Source organism: Bufo bufo, chromosome 4 (assembly GCF_905171765.1).
Source record: "Bufo bufo chromosome 4, aBufBuf1.1, whole genome shotgun sequence".
Lineage (NCBI taxonomy): Eukaryota > Metazoa > Chordata > Amphibia > Anura > Bufonidae > Bufo > Bufo bufo.
In genome coordinates, this window is record NC_053392.1 from 420,897,196 (window position 1) to 420,920,125 (window position 22,930).

Sequence of the window (22,930 nt, forward strand, 5' to 3'; positions counted from 1 at the left end):
TGAAGTCCCACAACGGGACAAATATAAATAGTAAAAAAAAATGTAAAAAGTGTTATAATAAAAAAAATTTAAAGTTTCAAGTACAAATAAAGTGTCCTTTTCCCAAAATGAAGTTAAAAAAAAATTGTCAAAAGTAGGGAAAATAAGAAAAGTAGACATATTAGGTATCGCCGTGTCTGTATCGACTGGCTCTATAAAAATATAACGTAACCCCTCAGATGAACACCGTCAAAAAATAAAATAAAAAGCCTTGCATCCCTAAAAGTGCAACACCAAGCGATCAAAAAGGCATATGCCCCCCACAGAATAGTACCAATCTAACCGTTACCTCATCCTGCAAAAAATTAGCCTCTACCTAAGACAATCGCCCAAAACAAAAAAAGAAATATGGCTATCAGACTATGGAGACACTAAAACATGATTTTTCTTGTTTCAAAAACACTTTTATTGTGTTAAATGTAAAAAAAGACGTATTAGGTATCGCCGTGTCCATAATAACCTGCTCTATAAAAATACCACATGACCTAACCCCTCAGGTAAACACCGTAAAAAATATTAAATTAAAATATTTCAAAAATGGTATTATTGTGTAAAACTTAGGTATACATATTAGGTATTGCCACGTCCGTGAAGACGTGCTCTATTAAAATGTCACATGACCTAACCCTTCAGGTGAACACCGTAAAAATTAATAAATAAGAATGGTGTCAAAAAAGCAATTTTTTTGTCACCTTACATGACAAAAAGTGTAATACCAAGGGATCAAAAAGTCATACACATCCCAAAATCATACCAAACAGTCATCTCATCCAGCAAAAAATGAGACCCTACCCCTAATTTTTTTTTTGGTTCAAAAATGCTGTTATTGTGTAAAACTTAAATAAATAAAAAGTATACATATTAGGTGTCATCACGTCCGTAAGAACCTGCTGTATAAAAATATCACATGATCTAACCCCTCAGGTGAACACCATAAAAAGAATAAAATAAAAAAAGTGTGTCAAAAAAGCCATTTTTTGTCACCTTACATTACAAAAAGTCTAATACCAAGCGTTTAAAAAGTCATATGCACCCTAAAATAGTACCCATCAAACTGTCATCTCATATTTAAAAAAATGAGCTCCTACATAAGACAGTCGCCCAAAAAAAAAAAAAAATGGCTTTCAGAATATGGAGACACTAAAAAAAAAACTTTTTTTTTTTTGTTCATGGTAATGCAAACGGATCCGTTCTGAACGGATCTAAGTGTTTGCATTATAGGTGCGGATCCGTGCGGATCCGCACCTAAGCGCAGGTGTGAAAGTAGCCTTAACTGTAGAAACCAGGGTCAGGCAGCTGCTGCCAAGGCAAAAAAGGTAATGGGTTGCATCAAATGGGGCATAGATGCCTGGGATAAGAACATAGTCCTGACATTTTACAAATCACTAGTCAGACCATACATGAAGTACTGTGTACAGTTCTGGGCTCCTGTGAACAAAAAAGAGTTGGAAAGGGTTCTGAGAAGGGCAACTGAAGTAATAACTGGAATGGGTGGACTACAGTACCCAGAAATATTATCAAAAAACGTAATTAGTCTTACCAGTAATTCTGTTTCCTTGAATCCACCATGACGGCCACAATGATAGATGACCCATGACCTCTTGTCACGACTGAGGATGGGGAAAACCCTCAGCCGTGCGATGCCATAAGATGTTAGTGGCTGCTCGGCCAGGACGACAGAAATAGGGAGCAGGTCACCTCCTATAGCTTCCCTAATCTGACCCTGACTCCTAGCTGCATGAGCCGACCTTGAAGGTAGGAGGGCTCATGCTTAGGAACCTCGGATCCCTACTGACCCTCCGCCGATCCCTAAGCTAGGAAGTGGGTAGACAACCCGTTCCTCCTGGACACGGAGGAACAGGAGTCTCACTGGCCAAGCTGCAAGGAGATGGGGTACATAAACAGACCTATGGATATGGCAGGAGAACAACTCTAGTTCAAACCTACCTGCCACAGCCTTGCTGACTGGATCCCGTGCTCACAAGCTGATGTCCAGACCATACATAAACGGACACAGCAAACACACATACACACACAGGAACCCAGATCCATAGCTGCATTAAACATGAAAGGAAAGCCACATCAACTTAACATCACATAAAAACATTTGCTATGACCACAAGGGTGGCCCTCACTGGCAGATGGTATTAGGTAGGAGGATGACTCCAGCAGACCATGGCTGAAGTACCCCGCTGACTACTGCTCTCAGAAGAGGCTATATAGTCCCAAGTAGCCACACCCACACAGACACACCCAGTGCTCACATACTAGGAAGGGAATTAACCCTTCTCACACCAGGGAAGGGAAGACAGCCACTTAAAGGGGACGTGCACCCATAAATAAACCTCGTGCACAAACAACAATCACACATACAAAACCTTGTGCACACATATAAACACACCAAGACAGGTGCAACCGCATGCACTTGACAGCAAGCTGCCTAGCAACCGCTCAGGCCGCTATACTGCCAAAACATCACAAGAACATGTTGCCAACAGCAACCACAAGTGAGGCAACAAACAAGCGGCCCTCACCTGTGGTTGAAACAACCACACGAGACCGCAGGCAACAGCATGCGGTTAAGGAGTCACGACCATGACCATGGTCGTACACCTCTGTAGGGGTAGGAATACACACCTCTGTAGGTGAGCAATTTTGTGTGTGTCCCCTTTCGAGTATTACTTCATACTCAAATAAAGACCTATATTAGTTTAATATATAAGAAAAAAATTATATATATATATATATATATTTTTATTTTTTATTTTTTTATAAGGGAAGGGAAATATATGGGCCGTCATGGTGGATTCAAGGAAACAGAATTACTGGTAAGACTAATTACGATTTTCCATTCCATCCACCATGAAGGCCACAATGAGAACTAACAAATATTTAAATAGGGTGGGAATCCGCCTGCAGAATCTTTTGGCCAAAAGCTAAATCTGCGGAGGTGGAAAGATTAAGGAGATTAAAGAGATTAAAGTGTTTTACAAAAGTGTTGAGACTTGACCAGGTAGCAGCTTTGCAAATTTGGTCTAATGAAACACCAGCTCTTTCTGCCTAAGAAGATGCAGTAGCCTTGGTAGAATGAGCTTTTATACCCTCCGGACAAGGTTTGTTCTGAAGGGAGTAGCAGCATTCTATAGTGGATCTGATCCACCTAGCTATCGAAGTTTTTGAACGCTTTTTTCCCTTATTTCGGCCGCCAAACTGAATTAGGAGGTTGTCGTCTTTCCTGAAATTTTTTGCTTCATCTAGATACTGTAGTATGGTGTTTCTAACATCCAGGAGTTGCATCTTCTCTTTTTTAACTTCTTTTCTGGGTAGCTGGTGACAGAAGGTAATACTATCTCTTGTTCACAATAAAAATTTGAAACCACTTTGGGGAGAAACCCAGGATCTAGTCTTAGCACAATTCGATCCTCAAAATCCCTAAGATACGGTTCTCTACAGGAGAGGGCCTGGATCTCACTCAGTCATCTAGCGGAAGTGATGGCTATCAGAAAAGCAGACTTGAAGGACAAATCTTTAATAGAGATCTCAGATAAGGGAGAAAAGGGGGGTCTAGTTAGCCCCTCTAATACTGCATTAAGGTCCAACTGTGGATCCTAGATCTTAAGGTAGGTCTTAACCTAGAGGCCGCCCTAATAAATCTCCTTATCCATCTGTGTTCTGCGAGACTAGTATCGTAAAAGGTGCTTAAGGACGATATTTGGACCTTAAGGGTACTAGGCCTCAGGCACAATTCTAGTCCATTTTGCAGGAAGTCTAGTATTTTATTAACCGGCGGAGTGTTCGGCTGATCTACTCCCTGCCAACTGCAAAATCTTTTCCAGACTTTTAGATAAATGGCTGATGTGATTCTCTTCCTGCTTGCCTTAAGAGAAAGGATTACTCTGTCTGAAAGACCTTGTCTTCTGAGTGATTCACTCTCAGGATCCAGACTGCCAAATTGTAGACCTGGGGGTTTGGATGGTTTATTGGGCCCTGAGAGAGCACGTTTTCCCAGAAGGGTATTTTCCAAGGCTCTTCTAGTGCCAACTGTCTCAGGATTGAGAACCAGCTTCTCTTTGGCCAGTGGGGAGCTACTAAGATTTCTGTTGCTGTTTCCTTCTGTAATTTCTGTAGTAAGCGAGGAATCAGTGGAAAGGGTGGAAAAGCATAGACTAGGTCCCACTCCCATCTTATTAATAGGGCATCTATTGCCCATGGTCTGTCTCTTGGATTTATTGAACAGAACTGTCGGACTTTGTTTGCATTTTCCTTGGAGGCAAACAGGTCTATCTCTGGTAGTCCCCACCTGGAGGTGATCTCGTGAAATATGTCGCGGTTTAATGTCCATTCTCCTGGATCTATTTTTCTTCGGCTTAGGAAGTCCACCTCTAGGTTCTCTGACCCCTTTAGGTGGACCGCTGTTAGGAGAGAATGTTTGCTTCTGCACAGAAAAATATTCTTTTTGCTACTTCCACCAGCGAATCGGAGTTCGTGCCCCTCTGGTGTTTCAGGTACGCCACTGTCGTGATATTGTCCGAGAGGACCTTCAGATGCCTGTTTTTTAATAGGTCTACTGCCTCTGTGAGCATCATAAGGACTGCATTCAGTTCTTTGAAATTTGAGCATCTTTATTTTATGCCGTTTGTCCAGTCTCCCTGGAAAAACTTGTTGCCTACATTTGCACCCCAACCTGAAGTGCTGGCATCAGTTATGACCTGGGCTTCTGAGCAATTCTATACCCTGGAGCAGATTTTCCTCTTCCTTCCACCAGTCTAGGTCTATTTTGACTGTTGAAGGCACCTGTATCGTCCTGTCTAAGGATGACTGTTTCCTGTCCCATTTCTTCAAGATCCATGACTGCATGATTCTTGTGTGGGTCTGACTCCATGGAACTGAGTTTATGCATGTGTTTAAGTTCCCTAACAGGCTCATTGCCCTCCGAATGGAACACCTGTGTGATTTTTGAAAGCGACTTATCTTGTCTCTGAGAGTTCTTACTTTGTCCTGGGGTAGATAGGTTCTCTGGGACACATAATCTAACTCTACGCCAAGGACCCTTATTTTTGTAGATGGGGCGAGTACTGATTCTTTTAGATTTATCACCCATCATAAACCTGAAAGGGTACTTATAACTTCTTCTGTAGTCCTGGAGGTTTCTTCTTTTGAATTGCCGATTATTAGGAAATCGTCTAGGTAAGGGATGATATTGGATCCTTTCCTGCGTAGAAAGGAAATCATTTCCACCACCAGCTTGGTGAATGTTCTTGGGGCCGATGAGATACCAAACGGGGAGGGCTATGTACTGGAAATGATGGAGGAGTCCCCAGGATCTATTATTGCAAGCCTTAGATATTTCTGGGAGGCCTGATGAATTGGTATGTGATAGTAGGCGTCCTTTAGATCCACTGGCGTCATAAAGGCACCTTTTGGAATCAACGGAATCGTAGATGATGCAATTAACTCCATCTTGAACATCCTGTATACTATAGATCTGTTCAAAGGTTTTAGATTTAGTATTGTGTGGAATGTGTTGTCTGTTTTTTTGACTAGAAAGAGGCCTGAGTAGAACCCCCTTCCCCTTTTCGGAGTCTGGTACCTCTATAACTACCCCCGATCTGATTAAGTCCTGAATTCCCTGCCAATTTTATACCTCTGTTGTGGGTGGTAACAGAGAGTTTTTCTGAAGGCGTTGAAGAAAATAATATTCTGTATCCCTGGGCTATCATGTTTAGTGCCATGGATTTGACGTAACCAGATTCCACTGGTTCAGAAAATTCTTCAACCTGCCTCCCACTCTCATTGTTTGTTGCTCTGTTTATTTTGGGGATTAAGGATAAATCCTCTACCCCTTCCACCTTTTGAGTAGCTCCAGCGGCCTGTTTTGCCCTTACCTCTGTAGGGCTTAGATTGTGAAGGGAACTGACGAAAAGGGCATCTTTTTTGTTTCTTTCTCCTCCGGAAACCCTTTCTTTCTGGCAGCCGCTTTCTCCACTATCTTATCTAACACTGGGCCAAAAACAAACTCCCCCGAGAAGGCAATAGAGCATAGTTTAGACTTGGAGATTTTTATCCCTGACCATGCTTTCATCCATAAAGCTCTTCTGGCTGCATTGGAAAGGGCTGCATCTTTCGCAGCAAAACGTACCGACTCTGCTGAGGCATCTTCTAAAAAAGCAGTTGTGGATTTTAATAAGCAGTATGGAATTTATGATATCCTCCCTGGGAGTTTTGTTCTTTAGGTGATCCTCTAACTCTGACAAACAGAAGTACATAACTCTTGCCACGGATGTAGCTGCAATGTTGGTTTTTACACCAAACATAGATGCCTCTCATGCTTTCCTTAATAAAGAATATGCTTTGCGTTCCGTCAGATCGCTTAATTGTGACGAATCCTCAAAAGGTAAGGCCTTATTTTGACTACCTTTGCCACCTGAATATCAATTTTGGGTATCTCATTGAATATTTTACATTCAGCCTGATCAAATACTAATCTGTTCCTGAACTGTTTGGACACCCCTAGTCTTTTTTCAGGTTCAATCCACTCCTCCAATATCATATCTTTGATATTCTCATTAATGGGGAATACTTTTGTTCTTTTAGTATGCAAACCCCCGAACATCTCATCCTGTACTGTAGGAGGTTTGGGAGTATCCTCTATGCCCATGGTAGATCTAACTGCTTTCAGTAACTCTTCCATTTCATCCGAGGAAAAAAAAATCATCCTCTACAATTTCACCCTCTGAGAAAAGTTCTTCCTCAAGCACTCGAGGTATCCTCATCAATGTCCTCAGCATCAGAGGAATATTGAATGGATAGTCTCTGTTTTTTGGCAGGCGGGAAAGGCGTATTAATAGTCAGAGATGCTAGAGAAGATGCTAGAGAAGACAATCTCATCCAGGATAAAAGACTTCATTTCAGACAGGATATATGGTTGCTCCTCTTTTAAGATGTCAGAAATGCATTGCTTGCCCAACTTCTTTTTATAGTTATCAGGTAGTCTCTTGGCACAGGTAGTGCACTTTAGAGATCTTGACTTAGACTTAGTATCCCTAGCTTCCTAAGGAACAGAGGAGAGCAACCAAATATCAGGTTTTAAGCATTATATCTAAACAAAAAGATAACCATACTCCCCTTAGGGGAACTCACGGTAGGTGCAGCCAGAGAGGGGTCAGAACCCTTCTGACGGGATGCAGGAGCCTCAGGAGTAGACATAGTCACGGTGATGCACAGCTGCATGATGCATGAGCGCCACTTTTTAAACACTTCCTGGCGTCTGAGGTCATCCAGGAGCGCCTCCCAGTACTATGCGCCCTGGTTCGGCCTCCTCCCGCCTGCCGACCATAAGATCAAAGGGGCGCCACGCTCCTAGCGCGCGCGTGCCACGTGGATCTGGAATCAGCGGTCTGCTTCGGACCCGCAGTGGAAGGGAGACCGTGATATAAGAGGGAGAGCAGGTCCCAGCATGAGCCAGGGCGAGCGTCCACGTTGCCCACTGCTGCCCAGTGCCCAGCCTTAGCCCCTGCCGCGGGAAGGCAGCAGGGGATGAAGGTAACTTTGTTGCTGATCTTCACCTCCCCATAGAGAGGACTCTCTCTGCGTGCTAACCCCGTAGGGGCAGGAAAACACTGAGGGGCAGGAGGGGTGGGGGAAATTTAATCTCTCGCTGTGTATTCCTGCCCCTACAGAGGTCAAGGGTCATCTCTCATTGTGGCCATCATGGTGGATGTAATGGAAATTAAGGTTATTCACTTTAGAAAAAAGATGACTAAGGGGAGATCTAATAACTATGTATAAATATATCAGGGGTTAGTACAGATATCTCTCCCATAATCTGTTTATCCCCAGGACTGTGACGAGGGGACATCCTCTGTGTCTGGAGGAAAGAAGGATTCTACACAAACATAGAAGAGGATTATTTAAGGTGCTATTCTGATTGCCTGTTTGGAGTCAGGAAGGATTATTTTTTTCTCTAAAATTAGTAAAATTGTCTTCTACCTCACAGGGGTTTTTGCCTTTCTCTGGTTCAACTAGCAGAATGACAGGTTGAACTGGTTGGACGTATGTCTTTTTTCAGTCTTACAAACAATTTTACTATGTTGAATTCACTTCTAGTACATGTGAAATTTGCACACCTTACTTTATTACATTTAGGTTTACGTCAGAATTGTGCTGTGTGCCAGCACCTTTAGCGACCTGCCTCAGTCAGTGATTGGCTAAGCGGTAAAGTTGATCGAGAACCAAAGTGCTCGGGCCGAACACCTTGGGATGCTCAGGTGCTCTACCGAGCACCCGAACACATGGAAGTCAATGGCAGAACCTGAGCATTAAACCAGGCACCCCCCCTGCTCTGAAGAGGGGAGGGTGTCTGGTTCATAGGAAAAGGTCAGAAATTGATGGAAACACCACCGAAATGATTCGGGAACAGCACGGGGAGGATGTCTGGATGCATATTGGACTCCAAGGTCGCTGCTGGGAACGATGTTGTCCGAGAAGTACGCCACTTTTACAGACTGACAATAATACGCACAAAACCGAAGATAAAATCGATTTTAGAGGAAAAATTGTTAGGAAACATTCTTTCCTGTATATTTACTTGTATATAAAGTGCAAGTGCTGACAAAAATTACAAGAAGAGGCACTCCGATACAACCTGTATATAACATAAAGGAGGGCCTTATTCACATTGTGGTACAATTGTTCTGGTAGTGGGACTCCTACAATGGCCTGCTGGTGACCCTCTAAAACATTAGGGACGAGGGCCTGCTGCTGATCTGACCATCTAAAATATTAGGGGTGAGGGTCTGCTGCTGAGCTGACCATCAAAAAAATTAGGGGTGAGGATCTGCTTGTGATCTGACCTTCTAAAAAATTAGGGGTGAGGGTCTGCTGCTGAGCTAACCATCTAAAAAATTAGGGGTGAGGGTCTGCTGCTGAGCTAACCATCTACAAAATTAGGGGTGAGGGTCTGCTGCTGATCTGACCTTCTAAAACATTAGGTGTGAGGGTCTGCTGCTGAGCTGACCTTCTAAAACATTATATGTGGGGGCCTGCAGGTGAGCTGACCCTGTAAAACATTATATGCAAGGGCCTGCTGGTGAACTGACCCTCTTAAAAATTATATGCGAGGGCCTGCTGGTAAGCTGACCCTGTAAAGCATTATTTGCAAGGGCCTGCAGGTGAGCTGACCCTGTAAAACATGATATGCGAGGGCCTGCAGATGAGCTGAACCTGTAAAACATGATATGCGAAGGACTGCAGGTGAGCTGACCCTGTAAAACATTGTAGGTGAGGGCCTGCAGATGAGCTGACCCTGCAAAACATTTTATGCAAGGGCCTGCAGGTGAGCTGACCCTGTAAAAGATTGTAGGTGAGGGCCTGCTGGTGAGCTAACCCTGTAAAACATTATATGCAAGGGCCTGCAGGTGAGCTGACCCTGTAAAACATATGCGAGGGCCTGCAGATGAGATGACCCTGTAAAACATTATATGTGAGGGCCTGCAGGTGAGCTGACCATGTAAAAGATTGTAGGTGAGGGCCTGCAGGTGAGCTGACCCAGTAAAAGATTGTAGGTGAGGGCCTGCAGGTGAGCTGACCCTGTAAAAGATTGTAGGTGAGGGCCTGCAGGTGAGCTGACCCTGTAAAAGATTGTAGGTGAGGGCCTGCAGGTGAGCTGACCCTCTAAAACCTGATATGCGACAGCCTGCTGGTGAGCTGACCCTGTAAAAGATTGTAGGTGAGGGCCTGCAGGTGAGCTGACCCTGTAAAACATTATATGAGAGGGCCTGCTGGTGAGCTGACCCTCAAAAACATTATATGCGAGGGCCTGCAGGTGAGCTGACCCTGTAAAAGATTGTAGGTGAGGGCTTGCTGGTGAGCTGAGCCTGTAAAACATTATATGCGAGGGCATTATATGCGATGAATAAGAGGAGGAGGAAGAGGAGGAGGATGAGAAACGGAAGATTCAACCATATACCCATTTTTGTGATGGAAGGGGTGCATGGGAATACAGTGTATTCAGTACATTATAAACAACACATTTAAATTGCCTTTATGTTCATCAGCTTTCCTCTGGTGGAGTCGAGAAGTCTGGGGCAATCCAGGCCTTGTTAATTTTTATAAGAGTCAACCTGTCAGCATTTTCAGTTGACAGGCGGATACGCTTATCTGTTATAATGCCACCAGCAGCACTAAATACCCGCTCAGACAAAAGGCTGCTGGCAGGGCAGGCCAGCACCTCCAAGGCGTAGTTCGTGCCACGTGGCCAGCTTGGACACCCAGGAGTTGTAAGGTACAGAGGGATCACTGAGAACGCTGACACGGTCTGCTATGCAGTGATGGCCAGTTCGCATTGTTCGCCCGCGAACATATGCGGGCTGCCATCTTTTTTCACAAGTACGGCGAGGCACAGGTAAGCCCTTACCCTGTGTCTGTGCCGCGAGCCGGTCTGAAAACAAATGCGAACTGGCCATCACTGCTGCTATGTAGTCCTTCACCATCTTCCCAAATTTTTCACTCCTTGTGACAGTAGGCCGCGCATCAGGGTGAGGGTGCTGGTGGGGTGTCATGAAACTGCCCCAGGCTTTGGAGAGTGTTACCCTGCTTCTGGTGGAACTGCTGTGTGTTCCCCTTGTCTCCCCTCCTTGGTTGCCCAAGGAACTACGTACTCTGCCGCCAGGGTTGTCTGATGGAAATTTTTGGAGCAATTTTTCAACAAGGACCTTCTGGTATTGCACCGTTTTGCTCTTCCTCTCCACCAGAGGAATGAGAGATAAAAAGTTCTCTTTGTAGCAGGGGTCGAGAAGGGTGAACAACCAGTAATCCGTGTTGTCTAAAATGCATATATCGCACGGGTCGTGGGAAAGGAAGCCTAACATGAAGTCAGCCATGTGTGCCAGAGTACCAACAGTCAAGACTTCGCTGTCGTCATCAGGAGGATGACTCGCAATCTCCTCATCCTCCTCCTCCCCTTCTGCCCACCCACGCAGAACAGAAGGAATTAAACTTCCATGGGTACTACCCTCTGTAGCAGAGGCAACCATCTCCTGCTCCTCCTCCTCCTCATCATCATCATCCAATTTGTGCTGAGAAGACAAATTGAGGGTGGTCTGGCTATCACCCTGTGTAATGTCTTCCCCCATTTCTACATGCAAAGCGTTGTACTGAATTGTGAGCAGCAAGTGTTTGAGTAGATACAGAAGTGGGATGGTTACGCTGTATAATAGCGTTTATCGCCGCTCACCATCTGTGTTGATTCCTCAAAGTTTCTTAAAACCTCACAGAGGTCAGACATCCATGCCCACTCCTCGCTTGTGAATAGCGGAGGCTGACTAGAAAGGCGACGACCATGTTGCAGCTGGTAATCCACTACTGCCCTCTGCTGCTCACAAAGCATGGCCCACATGTGGAACATCGAGTTCCAGCGCATGCTCACGTCACACAACAGTTGGTGAGCTGGCAATTTCCAGCGCTGCTGCAGCGTTCACAGACCAGCTGAAGGTGTCGATGACTTGCGGAAATGTGCACACACGCGGCGCACCTTCACCAGTAGCTCAGGCAAATTGGGGTAGGTTATGAGAAACGCTGAACCACTAAATTTAAGACGTGGGCTAGGCATGGTATGAGTGTGAGCTTGCAGAGTTCCAAAGTCGCCACCAAGTTACGGCCATTATCAGACACAACCATGCCTGGTTCTAGGTTGAGTGGCAAGATCCACAGCTCAGTCTGGTCTCTTATCCCCTGCCACAGCTCTGTCGCGGTGTGCTGCTAGTCCCCTAAGCATATCATCTTTAGCACGGCCTGTTGCCGCTTCCCCACTGCAGTGCTACACTGCTTCCGGCTACCAACTGATGACCTACTGGTGCTGCACGCTTATAATTTGGAGGTGGAGGAGGAGGCGGAGAAGTGGGGTTTGGAGCCACTAACGTAGGTGTTGGTGGAAACCATGATCGACATAAGGCCCGCAATCCTTGGCGTCGGTAGCACCTGTGCTATCCCAGGCTACAACATGCTCCCGGCCTCCACAACGTTCACCCAGTGTGCAATCAGGGAAATGTAGCATCCCTGGCCGAATGCATTTGTCCATGTGTCCGTGGTCAAGTGGACCTTGCCAGTAACTGCGTTGGTCAGGGCACGTGTGTTACGGGACACATGTTGGTGTAAGGCGGGCACGGCACACCTTGAAAAATAGTGGCGGTTGGGGACTGCGTAACGTAGGACGGCCGCCAACATCAGGCTGCGGAAGGCCTCAGTGTCCACAAGCCTAAATGGCCAAATTTTCAGGGCCAGTAATTTGGAAAGCTGCACATTTAGTGCTATGGCTTGTGGGTGGGTGGCTGGGTATTTGCGCTTGCGTTCAAAGGCCTGTGGTAAGGACATTTGGACGCTGTGCTGGGACACGGAAGTGGATGTGGTCGCTGATGGTGCTTGCGAAGGTCCAGGTGCTGGTTGGGAGGCATCCGGGCCTGCGCCTTTGACAGGGGATTGGCCAGCACGTAACACGAGGGAAGAGGAGGCAGTGGTGTGACCCGCAGACCCAGATTGTGTACCCAGGCGTTCGTCCTACTTATTACGGTGCTTGGATGCCTTGTGGTGGATCATGCTGGTGGTAGTGAGGTTGCTAGTGTTCACGCCCCGGCTCATTTTGGTACGGCACAGGTTGAAAACTACTATTCTTTTGTCGTCCACACTTTCCTCCAAAAAGCGCCATACTACGTAACACCTACCCCTTGGCAAGGGAGATTAACGTAAGGGGAAGCTCCGTGGAACAGTTGTGGGCCTGTTTGGTGTGGCCCGCCTTCTCCCTTTTGCCACCCCACTGCCTCTTCCAGCCTGTTGCGGTGCTGCAGATCCCCCCCCTCCGTACTGCTGTCCTCACTCGGCCCTCCACCTTACCAGGTTGGGTCAGTGACCTCATCGTCCACCACCTCCTCTTCCACTTCCTCACTCTGATCATCCTCCTGACTTGTTGACCTAACCACAACCTCAGTGATTGACAACTGTGTCTCATCCTCTTCATCAACCTCTTGAGACAGTAATTGCCGTTGACTTATTGGCAACTGTGTCTCATTATTATCCACCTCATTAAACAGTAATTGCCGTTTCCCACCGTCATCTTCTTGTGACTGTGGATGCTCAAGAGTTTGGGAATCAGGGCACAAGATCTGTCCCTCTTTAAGCGTGCTTGGCGAGAGGGCCAAATCAAGGAATGGCGCTGAAAAGAGCTCCTCGGAATATCCGAGTGTGGGATCACTTGTTTGCCCAGACTCTCCATGGTGGGAGGAAGGAAGATCAGGGTGAGCATTGTGTTGAGCAGACTCTTGGCTACTGAGACTGGACTTGGTGGAAGCATTATCTGCTGCAATCCAACCGACCACCTGGTCGCACTGGTCTGACTTCGAGAGTGGTGTCCTGCGGCACCCTGCAAACTGGGATATGAAGCTGTGGATGATTGTTTTTCTTGTGCTCTGGCAGAAGGCACAGTTTCAACGTGCCCATGGCCAAGGCCTCTGCATGCACCATCAGCATCACGGCCACTTCTCCATCCCTTACTGCCCGCCTTCTTCATATTAAATGTTATATATGCTTTAAGTATGTCACACGTACAGGAGCGTAGGATTTGAAATGTATGCACAGACAAATTTAGAAAGGTATTTGGGATGTGGAAACGTCACACAGGAGATAGCCTGCAGATAATGTCAATGCTATCACCAGCGGCTAATAAAAAATTACAGGGAATGTCACAGGTATTTGGGATGAGGAAACAGTATACAGGAGAGGTACCATCGGTAATGTACAGACAAAGTACACTGTCACAGATAAAAATCAGAAGCGGACACCGTCTATTGAAAAAGTACACTGTATGTCACAGATAAATTTTTTAAGAGCACACGTTACACTGCAGATGTGGCACTGGTAATGTCACTGTCAGAAGCGGACACCGTTTATTGTAAAAGTGAACTATGTCACAGATAAATTTTTTAAGCGCACACGTTACACTGGAGATGTGCCACTGGTAATGTCACTGTCAGAAGCGGACACTGTCTATTGAAAAAGTACACTGTATGTCACAGATACATTTTTTAAGCGCAGACGTTATACTGCAGATGTGGCACTGGTAATGTTACTGTCCGCAGCACACACCGTCTACGGAAAAAGTACACTGGCTGTCACAGATATTTTTTGGATGCGCACACTTTACACTGGAGATGTGGAGCAGCAAATTTCACATGTGGAGGAGATTCGAGTTTTGCGCTCGAGCACATGCGGTATTCGGCCGAATACCGCCATGTGCCGAGCATCGAGATGCTTGAGCCGAACACCAGGTCGGCCGAGCATGCTCAATCAGCACTACTAAGCGGTCATTTTCTGCATGACAATAGGGACCAGGACTGCAAGGGGACCAGGAAATGTTGAAAGGGAGCAACAGAGTGTAGGTAATGTAGGCCTGATTGTTTATTATTTTACACTATAAAATTAATGGCCAGGCAACCCTTTAACTCTGGCTTAGTATCACTTACTGGATGAATGCTGCTGATATTTGCTCAATATTTGGAAAGACAAAGATTTTACAAATACAAAGTCAGTGCTAATAGGATAAAGACATTTCTTAATGATGAGATTGCTGGACAATAGAGTTAACATTATTTTTCAACCAATTTATGTATTTCTTTTGGAAGTTCCCATCGTCCAATCAGAGCTTGGACTGCTGAAACACCTAAGCCTACATAAGTCTCACCTCTGTCTTCCATAAACTTGTAAAGTTGTTGTAAAAAATTATCATTTTCATCAGGAAATGGTTCCACTTCATCCTATTGCAAAAAAGGAAATTAATTTTATATATAAACATATTAAAATAAGTGAAATTCTCCAGTAGTCAGGGTGACAAAGCTGAAACAAAACAACATGAAATACGATTAATTTACCAGAAGTTAAGTGAATATGCAACTTTACCCGATCAATTCCAATATAAAATGCATGACATCCATTATCTTATTATAATATGGCTCTCCAGTAACATACTGAATGTCCTTTTCCCCAAAAGTATTTACTAGATGTATTTTACTTCTTGCTTACATAGTGCCAAAACAGATGATCACCACATATGGTAATTTACATTATAATTAATGACCACTAATGAATGTGGATTGTATTACTCACTCTTTGCAGATGCATTTAATTTCGAGTCAAACTAGCCTAAACTTTCCCAAACCTAGATCCATTATCTGCCATTCAGTCATACAGTTACATGCAATCAGAACTGGCCAGGAGTGACAGTGGTAAAAACGGCTATATCTGAGAACTGCAGAAATAATAGAAGAAAATCTGTAAACTGTTTTCATTTTGTTGTGAAGCATATAGCTTATTAGTCACTACAGGATTGTGGCATCTATTTTAATTCCCATTAGAATTAATGAGAGTTCCAAAATTTAATGTAAAAAAGGTCCAATGCTCTATTTTCTTTCCCTGCCATATAGGCCCAAACCCTGAGGATAATTAAAATGCATGTACTTTTAAAGAAGGGAGTTATTCCAAGGTGATCCAAGTTGTGCAGTCATTTCATTGAACAAAAACTCATGTAGATTTGACCTAAACGTTGTTTTCATTTACTAAAGAAATTATTGTACTAACCATGTTGTTTTGATGTTTGCCTATTGCACTGCAGCTACAGCAATGCAATAGAATTTGTACCTGCTCATTTATTTCACGTTGTTAGAAAGTGCTGAATACTTTTGCCTTTTGGGCAGTTTTTACGTAGCATAAAATAAATAAAGCTGGCTCCTACCTAAGGCTTTTTTCACACTGGCGTTTCTGGGTCAGCTTGTGAGATCCGTTTCAGGGCTCTCACAAGCGGCCCAAAAACGGATCAGTTTAGCCCCAATGCATTCTGAATTGATAAGGATCCGTTCAGAATGCATCAGTTCGCCTCCATTCAGCCTCCATTCCGCTCTGGAGGCGGACACCAAAACGCTGCTTGCAGCGTTTTGATGTCCGCCTGACGATGCGGAGCCAAACGGATCCGTCCTGACTTACAATGTAAGTCAATGGGGACGGATCCGTTTTCACTGACACAATATGGTCCAATTGAAAACGGATCCGCCTCCCATTGACTTTCAGTGTAAGTCAAAACGGATCCGTTTGCATTATCATGATCATGGTAATGAAAACGGATCCGTTCTGAACGGATACAAGCGTTTGCATTATAGGTGCGGATCCGTCTGTGCAGATACAAGACGGATCCGCACCTAACGCAGGTGTGAAAGTAGCCTAACCTGAGTTTCTTTTGTAGACCAAGGACTTAGGCCTCCTGCACACGACCGTTGTGTGCACCCGTGGCCGTTGTGCCGTTTTCCGTTTTTTTTCGCGGACCCATTGACTTTCAATGGGTCCGTGGAAAAAACGGAAAATGCACCGTTTTGCAGCCGCATCCGTGATCCGTGTTTCCTGGCCGTGAAAAAAATATGACCTGTCCTATTTTTTTCACGGCCAACGGTTCACGGACCCATTCAAGTCAATGGGTCCGTGAAAGAACACGGATGCACACAAGATTGGCATCCGTGTCCGTGATCCGTGGCCGTAGGTTAGTTTTTATACAGACGGATCCGAAGATCCGTCTGCATAAAGCTTTTTCAAAGCTGAGTTTTCACTTCGTGAAAACTCAGAACCGACAGTATATTCTAACACAGAAGCGTTCCCATGGTGATGGGGACGCTTCTAGTTAGAATACACTACAAACTGTGTACAAGACTGCCCCCTGCTGCCTGGCAGCACCCGATCTCTTACAGGGGGCCGTGATCAGCACAATTAACCCCTTCAGGTGCGGCCCCTGAAAGGGTTAATTGTACTATCATATCCCCCTGTAAGAGATCAGGGCTGCCAGGCAGCAGACCCCCCCCCCCCTCCCCAGTTTGAATATCATTGATGGCCAGTGCGGCCTCCCCCCCCCCCTCTATTGTAATAATAGGTTGGTGGCACAGTGTGCGCCCCCCCCCTCCCTCCCTCTATTGTAATAATTCGTTGGTGGCACAGTGTGCGCCCCCCATCGGCCCCCCCTCCCTCTATAGCATTAACAACATTGGTGGCCAGTGTGCGGCCTCCCATCTTCCCCCCCCCCCCCCATCATTGGTGGCAGCGGAGTTCCGATCGGAGTCCCAGTTTAATCGCTGGGGCTCCGATCGGTAACCATGGCAACCAGGACGCTACTACAGTCCTGGTTGCCATGGTTACTTAGCAATAGTACAATAGTAGAAGATTCATACTTACCTGCTGCTGCGATTTTCGTGTCCGGCCGGGAGCTCCTCCTACTGGTAAGTGACAGCCTCAGGTCTGTGCGGCGCATTGCTAAATGAACTGTCACTTACCAGTAGGAGGAGCTCCCGGCCGGACACGAACATCGCAGCTCCCAGGTAAGTATGAATCTCTTACTATTGTACTATTGCTAGTAACCCGCTGCCACCAATGATCGGGGGGGGAGATGGGAGGCCGCACACTGGCCACCAATGTTGTTAATGCTATAGAGGGAGGGGGGGCCGATGGGGGGCGCACACTGTGCCACCAACGATTTATTACAATAGAGGGAGGAAGGGGGGGGGGGGGCGCACACTGTGCCACCAACGATTTATTACAATAGAGGGAGGAAGGGGGGGGGGCGCACACTGTGCCACCAACGATTTATTACAATAGAGGGAGGAAGGGGGGGGCGCACCCTGTGCCACCAACGATTTATTACAATAGAGGGAGGAAGGGGGGGGGCCCACACTGGCCACCAATGATATTCAAACTGGGGAGGGGGGGGGGGGGGTCTGCCCCCTGCTGCCTGGCAGCCCTGATCTCTTACAGGGGGATATGATAGTACAATTAACCCCTTCAGGTGCGGCACTTGAGGGGTTAATTGTGCTGATCACGGCCCCCTGTAAGAGATCGGATGCTGCTAGGCAGCAGGGGGCAGTCTTGTACACAGTTTGTAGTATATTCTAACTAGAAGCGTCCCCATCACCATGGGAACGCCTCTGTGTTAGAATATACTGTCGGAAATGAGGTTTCACGATCTAACTCATATCCGACAGTATATTCTAACATAGAGGCGTTCCCATGGTGATGGGGACGCTTCAAGTTAAAATATACCATCGGATTGGAGAAAACTCCCATCCTATGGTATATTAACTCCTGACTTTACATTGAAAGTCAATGGGGACGGATCCGTTTGAAATGGCACCATATTGTGTCAACGTCAAACGGATCCGTCCCCATTGACTTGCATTGTAATTCAGGACGGATCCGTTTGGCTCCGCACGGCCAGGCGGACACCAAAACTACTTTTTTTTTCATGTCCGTGGATCCTCCAAAAATCAAGGAAGACCCACGGACGAAAAAACGGTCACGGATCACGGAAAAACGGGACCCGTTTTTGCAGACCGCAAAAAAATACGTTCGTGTGCAGGAGGCCTAAGACAGAGAGAGGTCAGTTTTCTGTTACAGAGGTTAGAATAACACTATACTGTGTAGTGTTCAGACGCATCTGAGTGAGGTTGCCTCATGACAGGTCCGCTCACATAAATTCATTAAAATATACAGCAAGAACCTCGAAATTAGAAGCACATTAAGTATTGCAATTTTAATGGATTTTAAAATAATAACAATATCATGCCTGCAGAGATCTTAGTGCCTGCAGCTGCTACTGCACCTTTGTGTTTGTTTGCTTTTTTGTCTAAGGCTACTTTCACACTTGCGGCAGAGTTATCCAGCAAAACGTATGCCAACTGATGGCATTTGTAAGACTGATCAGGATCCTGATCAGTCTGAAAAATTCCTGATCAGTCTGAAAAATGCCTAATCAGTCAGAAAAATGCATTGAAATGCCGGATCCGTCTTTCCGCTGCATCCGGAAAAACGGATCAAGCATTTCTTTTTTCCACCTTTTTTTCGGTCTATGCCGGATCCAGGCACTAATACATTCCTATGGAAAAAAATGCCGGATCCAGCATTCAGGCAAGTCTTCCGTTTTTTTTGGCCGGAGATAAAACCGTAGCATGCAGCGGTTTTATCTTTCTCCTGATCAGTCAAAATGACTGAACTGAAGACATCCTGATGCATCCTGAACGGATTGCTCTCCATTCAGAATACATGGGGATAAAACTGATTAGTTATTTTCCCGTATAGAGCCCCTAGGACGGAACTCTATGCCGGAAAAGAAAACCTCAACTGGGAAAGTACCCTAACTGGCAGAGATGCAAAATTCGATTTCCAACATGCATTAACACCTTCCTGACCACTCCACGTAAATATACATCAGCGGTACACTACATACATGGTGATCGCCTGCTGTGTAATACAGCTAACACCCAGCCACAATGACCAGAATCGAAAATAAATTTGAGCCCATTTTTCTAACCCCTTTGATTCTACTGTCAAGGAGCTCCCTCAAATCAGTAAAATTGTCGGGTGCCAATAGATTGGTATATCACCCTGAGGCCTTGTGAAGGATCCCATGACTGCCATAGTAAGAACAGCCTATTAAGCCCTGCATGCTGCAGAAATTATTAGAAAGCCTGAGAAAATCTGTCAGATTGCAACAGTATACTATAGCAGGCTGTTGTATAAGTGATCAAATGACCGTATCATACTAAACTAAAGAATTACATCTTCATGTAACTTTTAGCGCACAGTGAATGCTGTAAATACAAAACCCAAAAAACAATGGCAGAACTGCATTTTTTTTTTCATTTAACTCCACAGCAAATAATTTTTCACAATGTTTAATACAAGATATGGTCAATTAAATGGTGCTGTCAAAAATATATCTTATCTCTAAAAAAACAAGTACTAGTACGGCTATGTGAACAGAAAAGTAAAAATGTTATGGCTCTTAGAAGGCAAAAACAATATTTATTTTGACAGGCTTCACAAGGCTGCCATAGCAACTAATCAGAATCCTGCAATTTCGCCATGAGGGCTCGAATCAGGGGACAGTTCCCCCCCTTCCATTTAACTCAGATGCCACAGTCGATGCTGACGCCGGCATCTGAGGGGATAAATGGCATCAGTGTCTTCTACAATTCTGATCACTGCCAGTGGGTGTCTGCTCATCTTGTAGTTACAGCCTAATGCCCAAATCTTCACGCTTTAGAATTAAGATTTCCCAATATCTTCATTAGTTCAATATCTGCACAGGGCTTGCTCTGGTAATTTGCATTTTAGGATGTATGGTCTTTACAGAAAGAGATGAAACAGGTAAATTCAAGATTGGTTATGTTACCAATAAGCCCATTCTAATTCAGTTACATATTTTAGCAAAGACAACAAATTTTTACAAACACTTGCCTCATCGTCACTACTGCTGTCATCTGGATCATCTTTGGTCTCCTCATCTTCTGTCTCGCTACCTGAGCTTTCTTCTTTTATCTCAGCCTTCCAATTATGGGGTATAGTTTTATTTCTTAGAAATTCCTTGGCATAGTCTAGAGCTAAACAATATAAACATCAATCAACAGAAAAGGTAACACACAGATAAATTGCGAAAAACAATTGTCTGACGGGATATCATAAACCTTTTCTGACCTTTTTTAAAATGTAAATAGAGATGTTAAGGGAACCACAACTGAATTCTGTTAACCTATTATGGACCATGCTATATTTGGCCTTAACGGAAACCTGTCTCAACATGAAAATGCAATGTAAGCTACAGACACCATACTATAGAGCAGGAGATGCTGAGCACGTTGATACAGTATATAGTTTTATGGGAAGAGATTCAGCATGACTTGTAGTGGATTCATTTCAATTCCTGCTCCTTCTGATCTATGAAGTCATGGAGGCTGTCCTATCAGTGGATTGACAGTTATCTCTGTATACACTGTCATACAGGGAAGGCTGTCAATCACGGAAAGGATCACCTCCTTCAAAGGCCAGAATAAGCAGGAATTTAAACGTATAAAATATAATATCTGCCCAGCTCTTACTGCTCTGCAACATGCTCAAACACCATGTTCAACGTGACAGGTTCCCTTTAAAGGGGTATTTCAGCCTCAGAATATTGATAGTTTATCCTCAGGATTGGTCATCAGTTCAGATTGGTGGGGGTCTGACTCCTGGAACCGCCCAGATCAACTGTTTGAAAGGGCTGCGATTCTTGTGCAAGCACTGCAGCCTCTTCAAATGGGACCAAACTGTAAGTAGCCAGCATTGCTACTGCTATATAGATGGCATGCAGGTAAACACTGAAGAGGCTGAAATGTTCACAAGTGACGCAGCCCCTTCATACAGCTGATAAGAAGGGTGGCCAGGAATCCAACTTCACAGATCTGACACTCAGAGGTCCCACAAATCTTTTCCCGGAAAAGTAAAAATACTCCTCTTACCATTTTGGAGGAGTATTATTAGCCAAAATGGAGTACGAAAGTTGCAGTTGGAGGAGCAGATGTGAACAATTTCATCCAGTCAAAAAGACCTGCATGTGGAACTTTTTTGCCTGTTAAAAAGATAAGATCCTGAACGGAAACTGAATGGACTGTATTATAGTTAATGGAATCTGCTCAGCTCCGTTCCTGTCAGCTAGGTGCCCGATCGAGCACTCAGTTATTTTTGTTCTTCTGCTGAACAACAAAAATAAATAGTGGCTGTGTGAACGTGCCCTCCCATCAGCTTCTCCAACATACAGTTCCATGTAAATAACATTGCTCCCCTTCCTCCAGGATATGGTCAATAAGCCCCTGGGAGGATCTGGAGCAAATGCACAGCAGTATATTATAGCCAAGTGGTAAAGTACAGGGAAGACCCACTATACTGGATTGTACTTTATCTCCAGATCGCACTGCGTAGTTGGTCTTCATTGTTAATGGCCATGCGGGCATTAACAATGGAAACTGATAATGTAGTACGGTCTTCATTAGTTTACTGTAAGGAAGCTGGAGGCTAATTGGCCGCACGTTATTTGAACGCAGAACAACCATATCATGGCCGCTCCATATAACCATACCCTAATACCATGCTGTACACCTGGAGGGTTGCATGGTGCTGTAATAAGCCACCTATATATATTTTTTTTGTACTCTGCTGCCACAGAATGTGTCCCCTGCTGATCTCTATAACCAGGAGTCTGAAACACTCAACCATTTCACTACTGCACTCAGCAGTGAGGAGAAGACCATAGACTTTCTATTCAGGCCATCTGCAGTATCGCGCTCAGCAGTGAGGAGAAGAAGAGCCCGGACCCCCACTAAATTTCACAGCACAGCCAGGCCGCTTACCAGGCCAGTGAAGATTGAATGCCTCCCACCTCACTTCAGAGCGGTGTGCCATACGCTCCGGCAGCCTGCTCAAACCGACCAATAACAAAGCTCCTTACTGTAAGGAACTTTGTTATTGGTTGTTTCAGGCAGCAGCAGCATCGCTGCGCTGCCTGTGCAGTTCACAGCGCTCACTGCGATGATGAATGACCGGAAAAGTCTAGGGCGCATTGGTACACCTTAGACTTTTTTCCGGGAGTAAATTGGCCTGAACAGGCGTCTATGACACTTGTACAGGCGTTACTGCGACCTCTGCTGACACCGATGACCTATCAATGCGGGTTAGCATTTAATTTTTGGGACTTTTTCTGTAGTGTGGGGGAATGAATAAAAGTCAACCTTTGTTTTTTATTTCATTTTTTTTCATGGGGTTCAGCCTTAACCCCATTCTGACAAAATGATCTTCCATTTTTGCATTTTCGTTTTTTTACTCCCTGCCTTCATAACTTTTTTATTTTACCATTTTTTTCCGAATGAGGTTTTTTTTTTCTGGGAAAAGTTGTGTTTTCTAATGGCACCATTTACTATTGGATACAATGAAGTAGGGTTGCACCAGGTATGGAACTATCAATACTTTGTTTTTGATACTTTGATTCCCGATTCAATACAAATATTGT

The 22,930-nt window shown here is 44.9% G+C and overlaps 1 protein-coding gene across 1 annotated transcript in view; it reads right to left on the reverse strand.

The window, feature by feature from the left end:
- Positions 1–22,930, reverse strand: part of ARID4B (AT-rich interaction domain 4B) — a 557,657-nt gene that overhangs the window by 248,282 nt on the left and 286,445 nt on the right. The window contains exons 11-12 of the mRNA XM_040429305.1: positions 20,350–20,492; positions 14,768–14,840 (exon numbers count right to left, since the gene is read on the reverse strand). Of these exons, the coding sequence (XP_040285239.1) occupies positions 14,768–14,840; positions 20,350–20,492 (216 nt within the window). The remainder of the gene's footprint in view (positions 1–14,767; positions 14,841–20,349; positions 20,493–22,930) is intronic.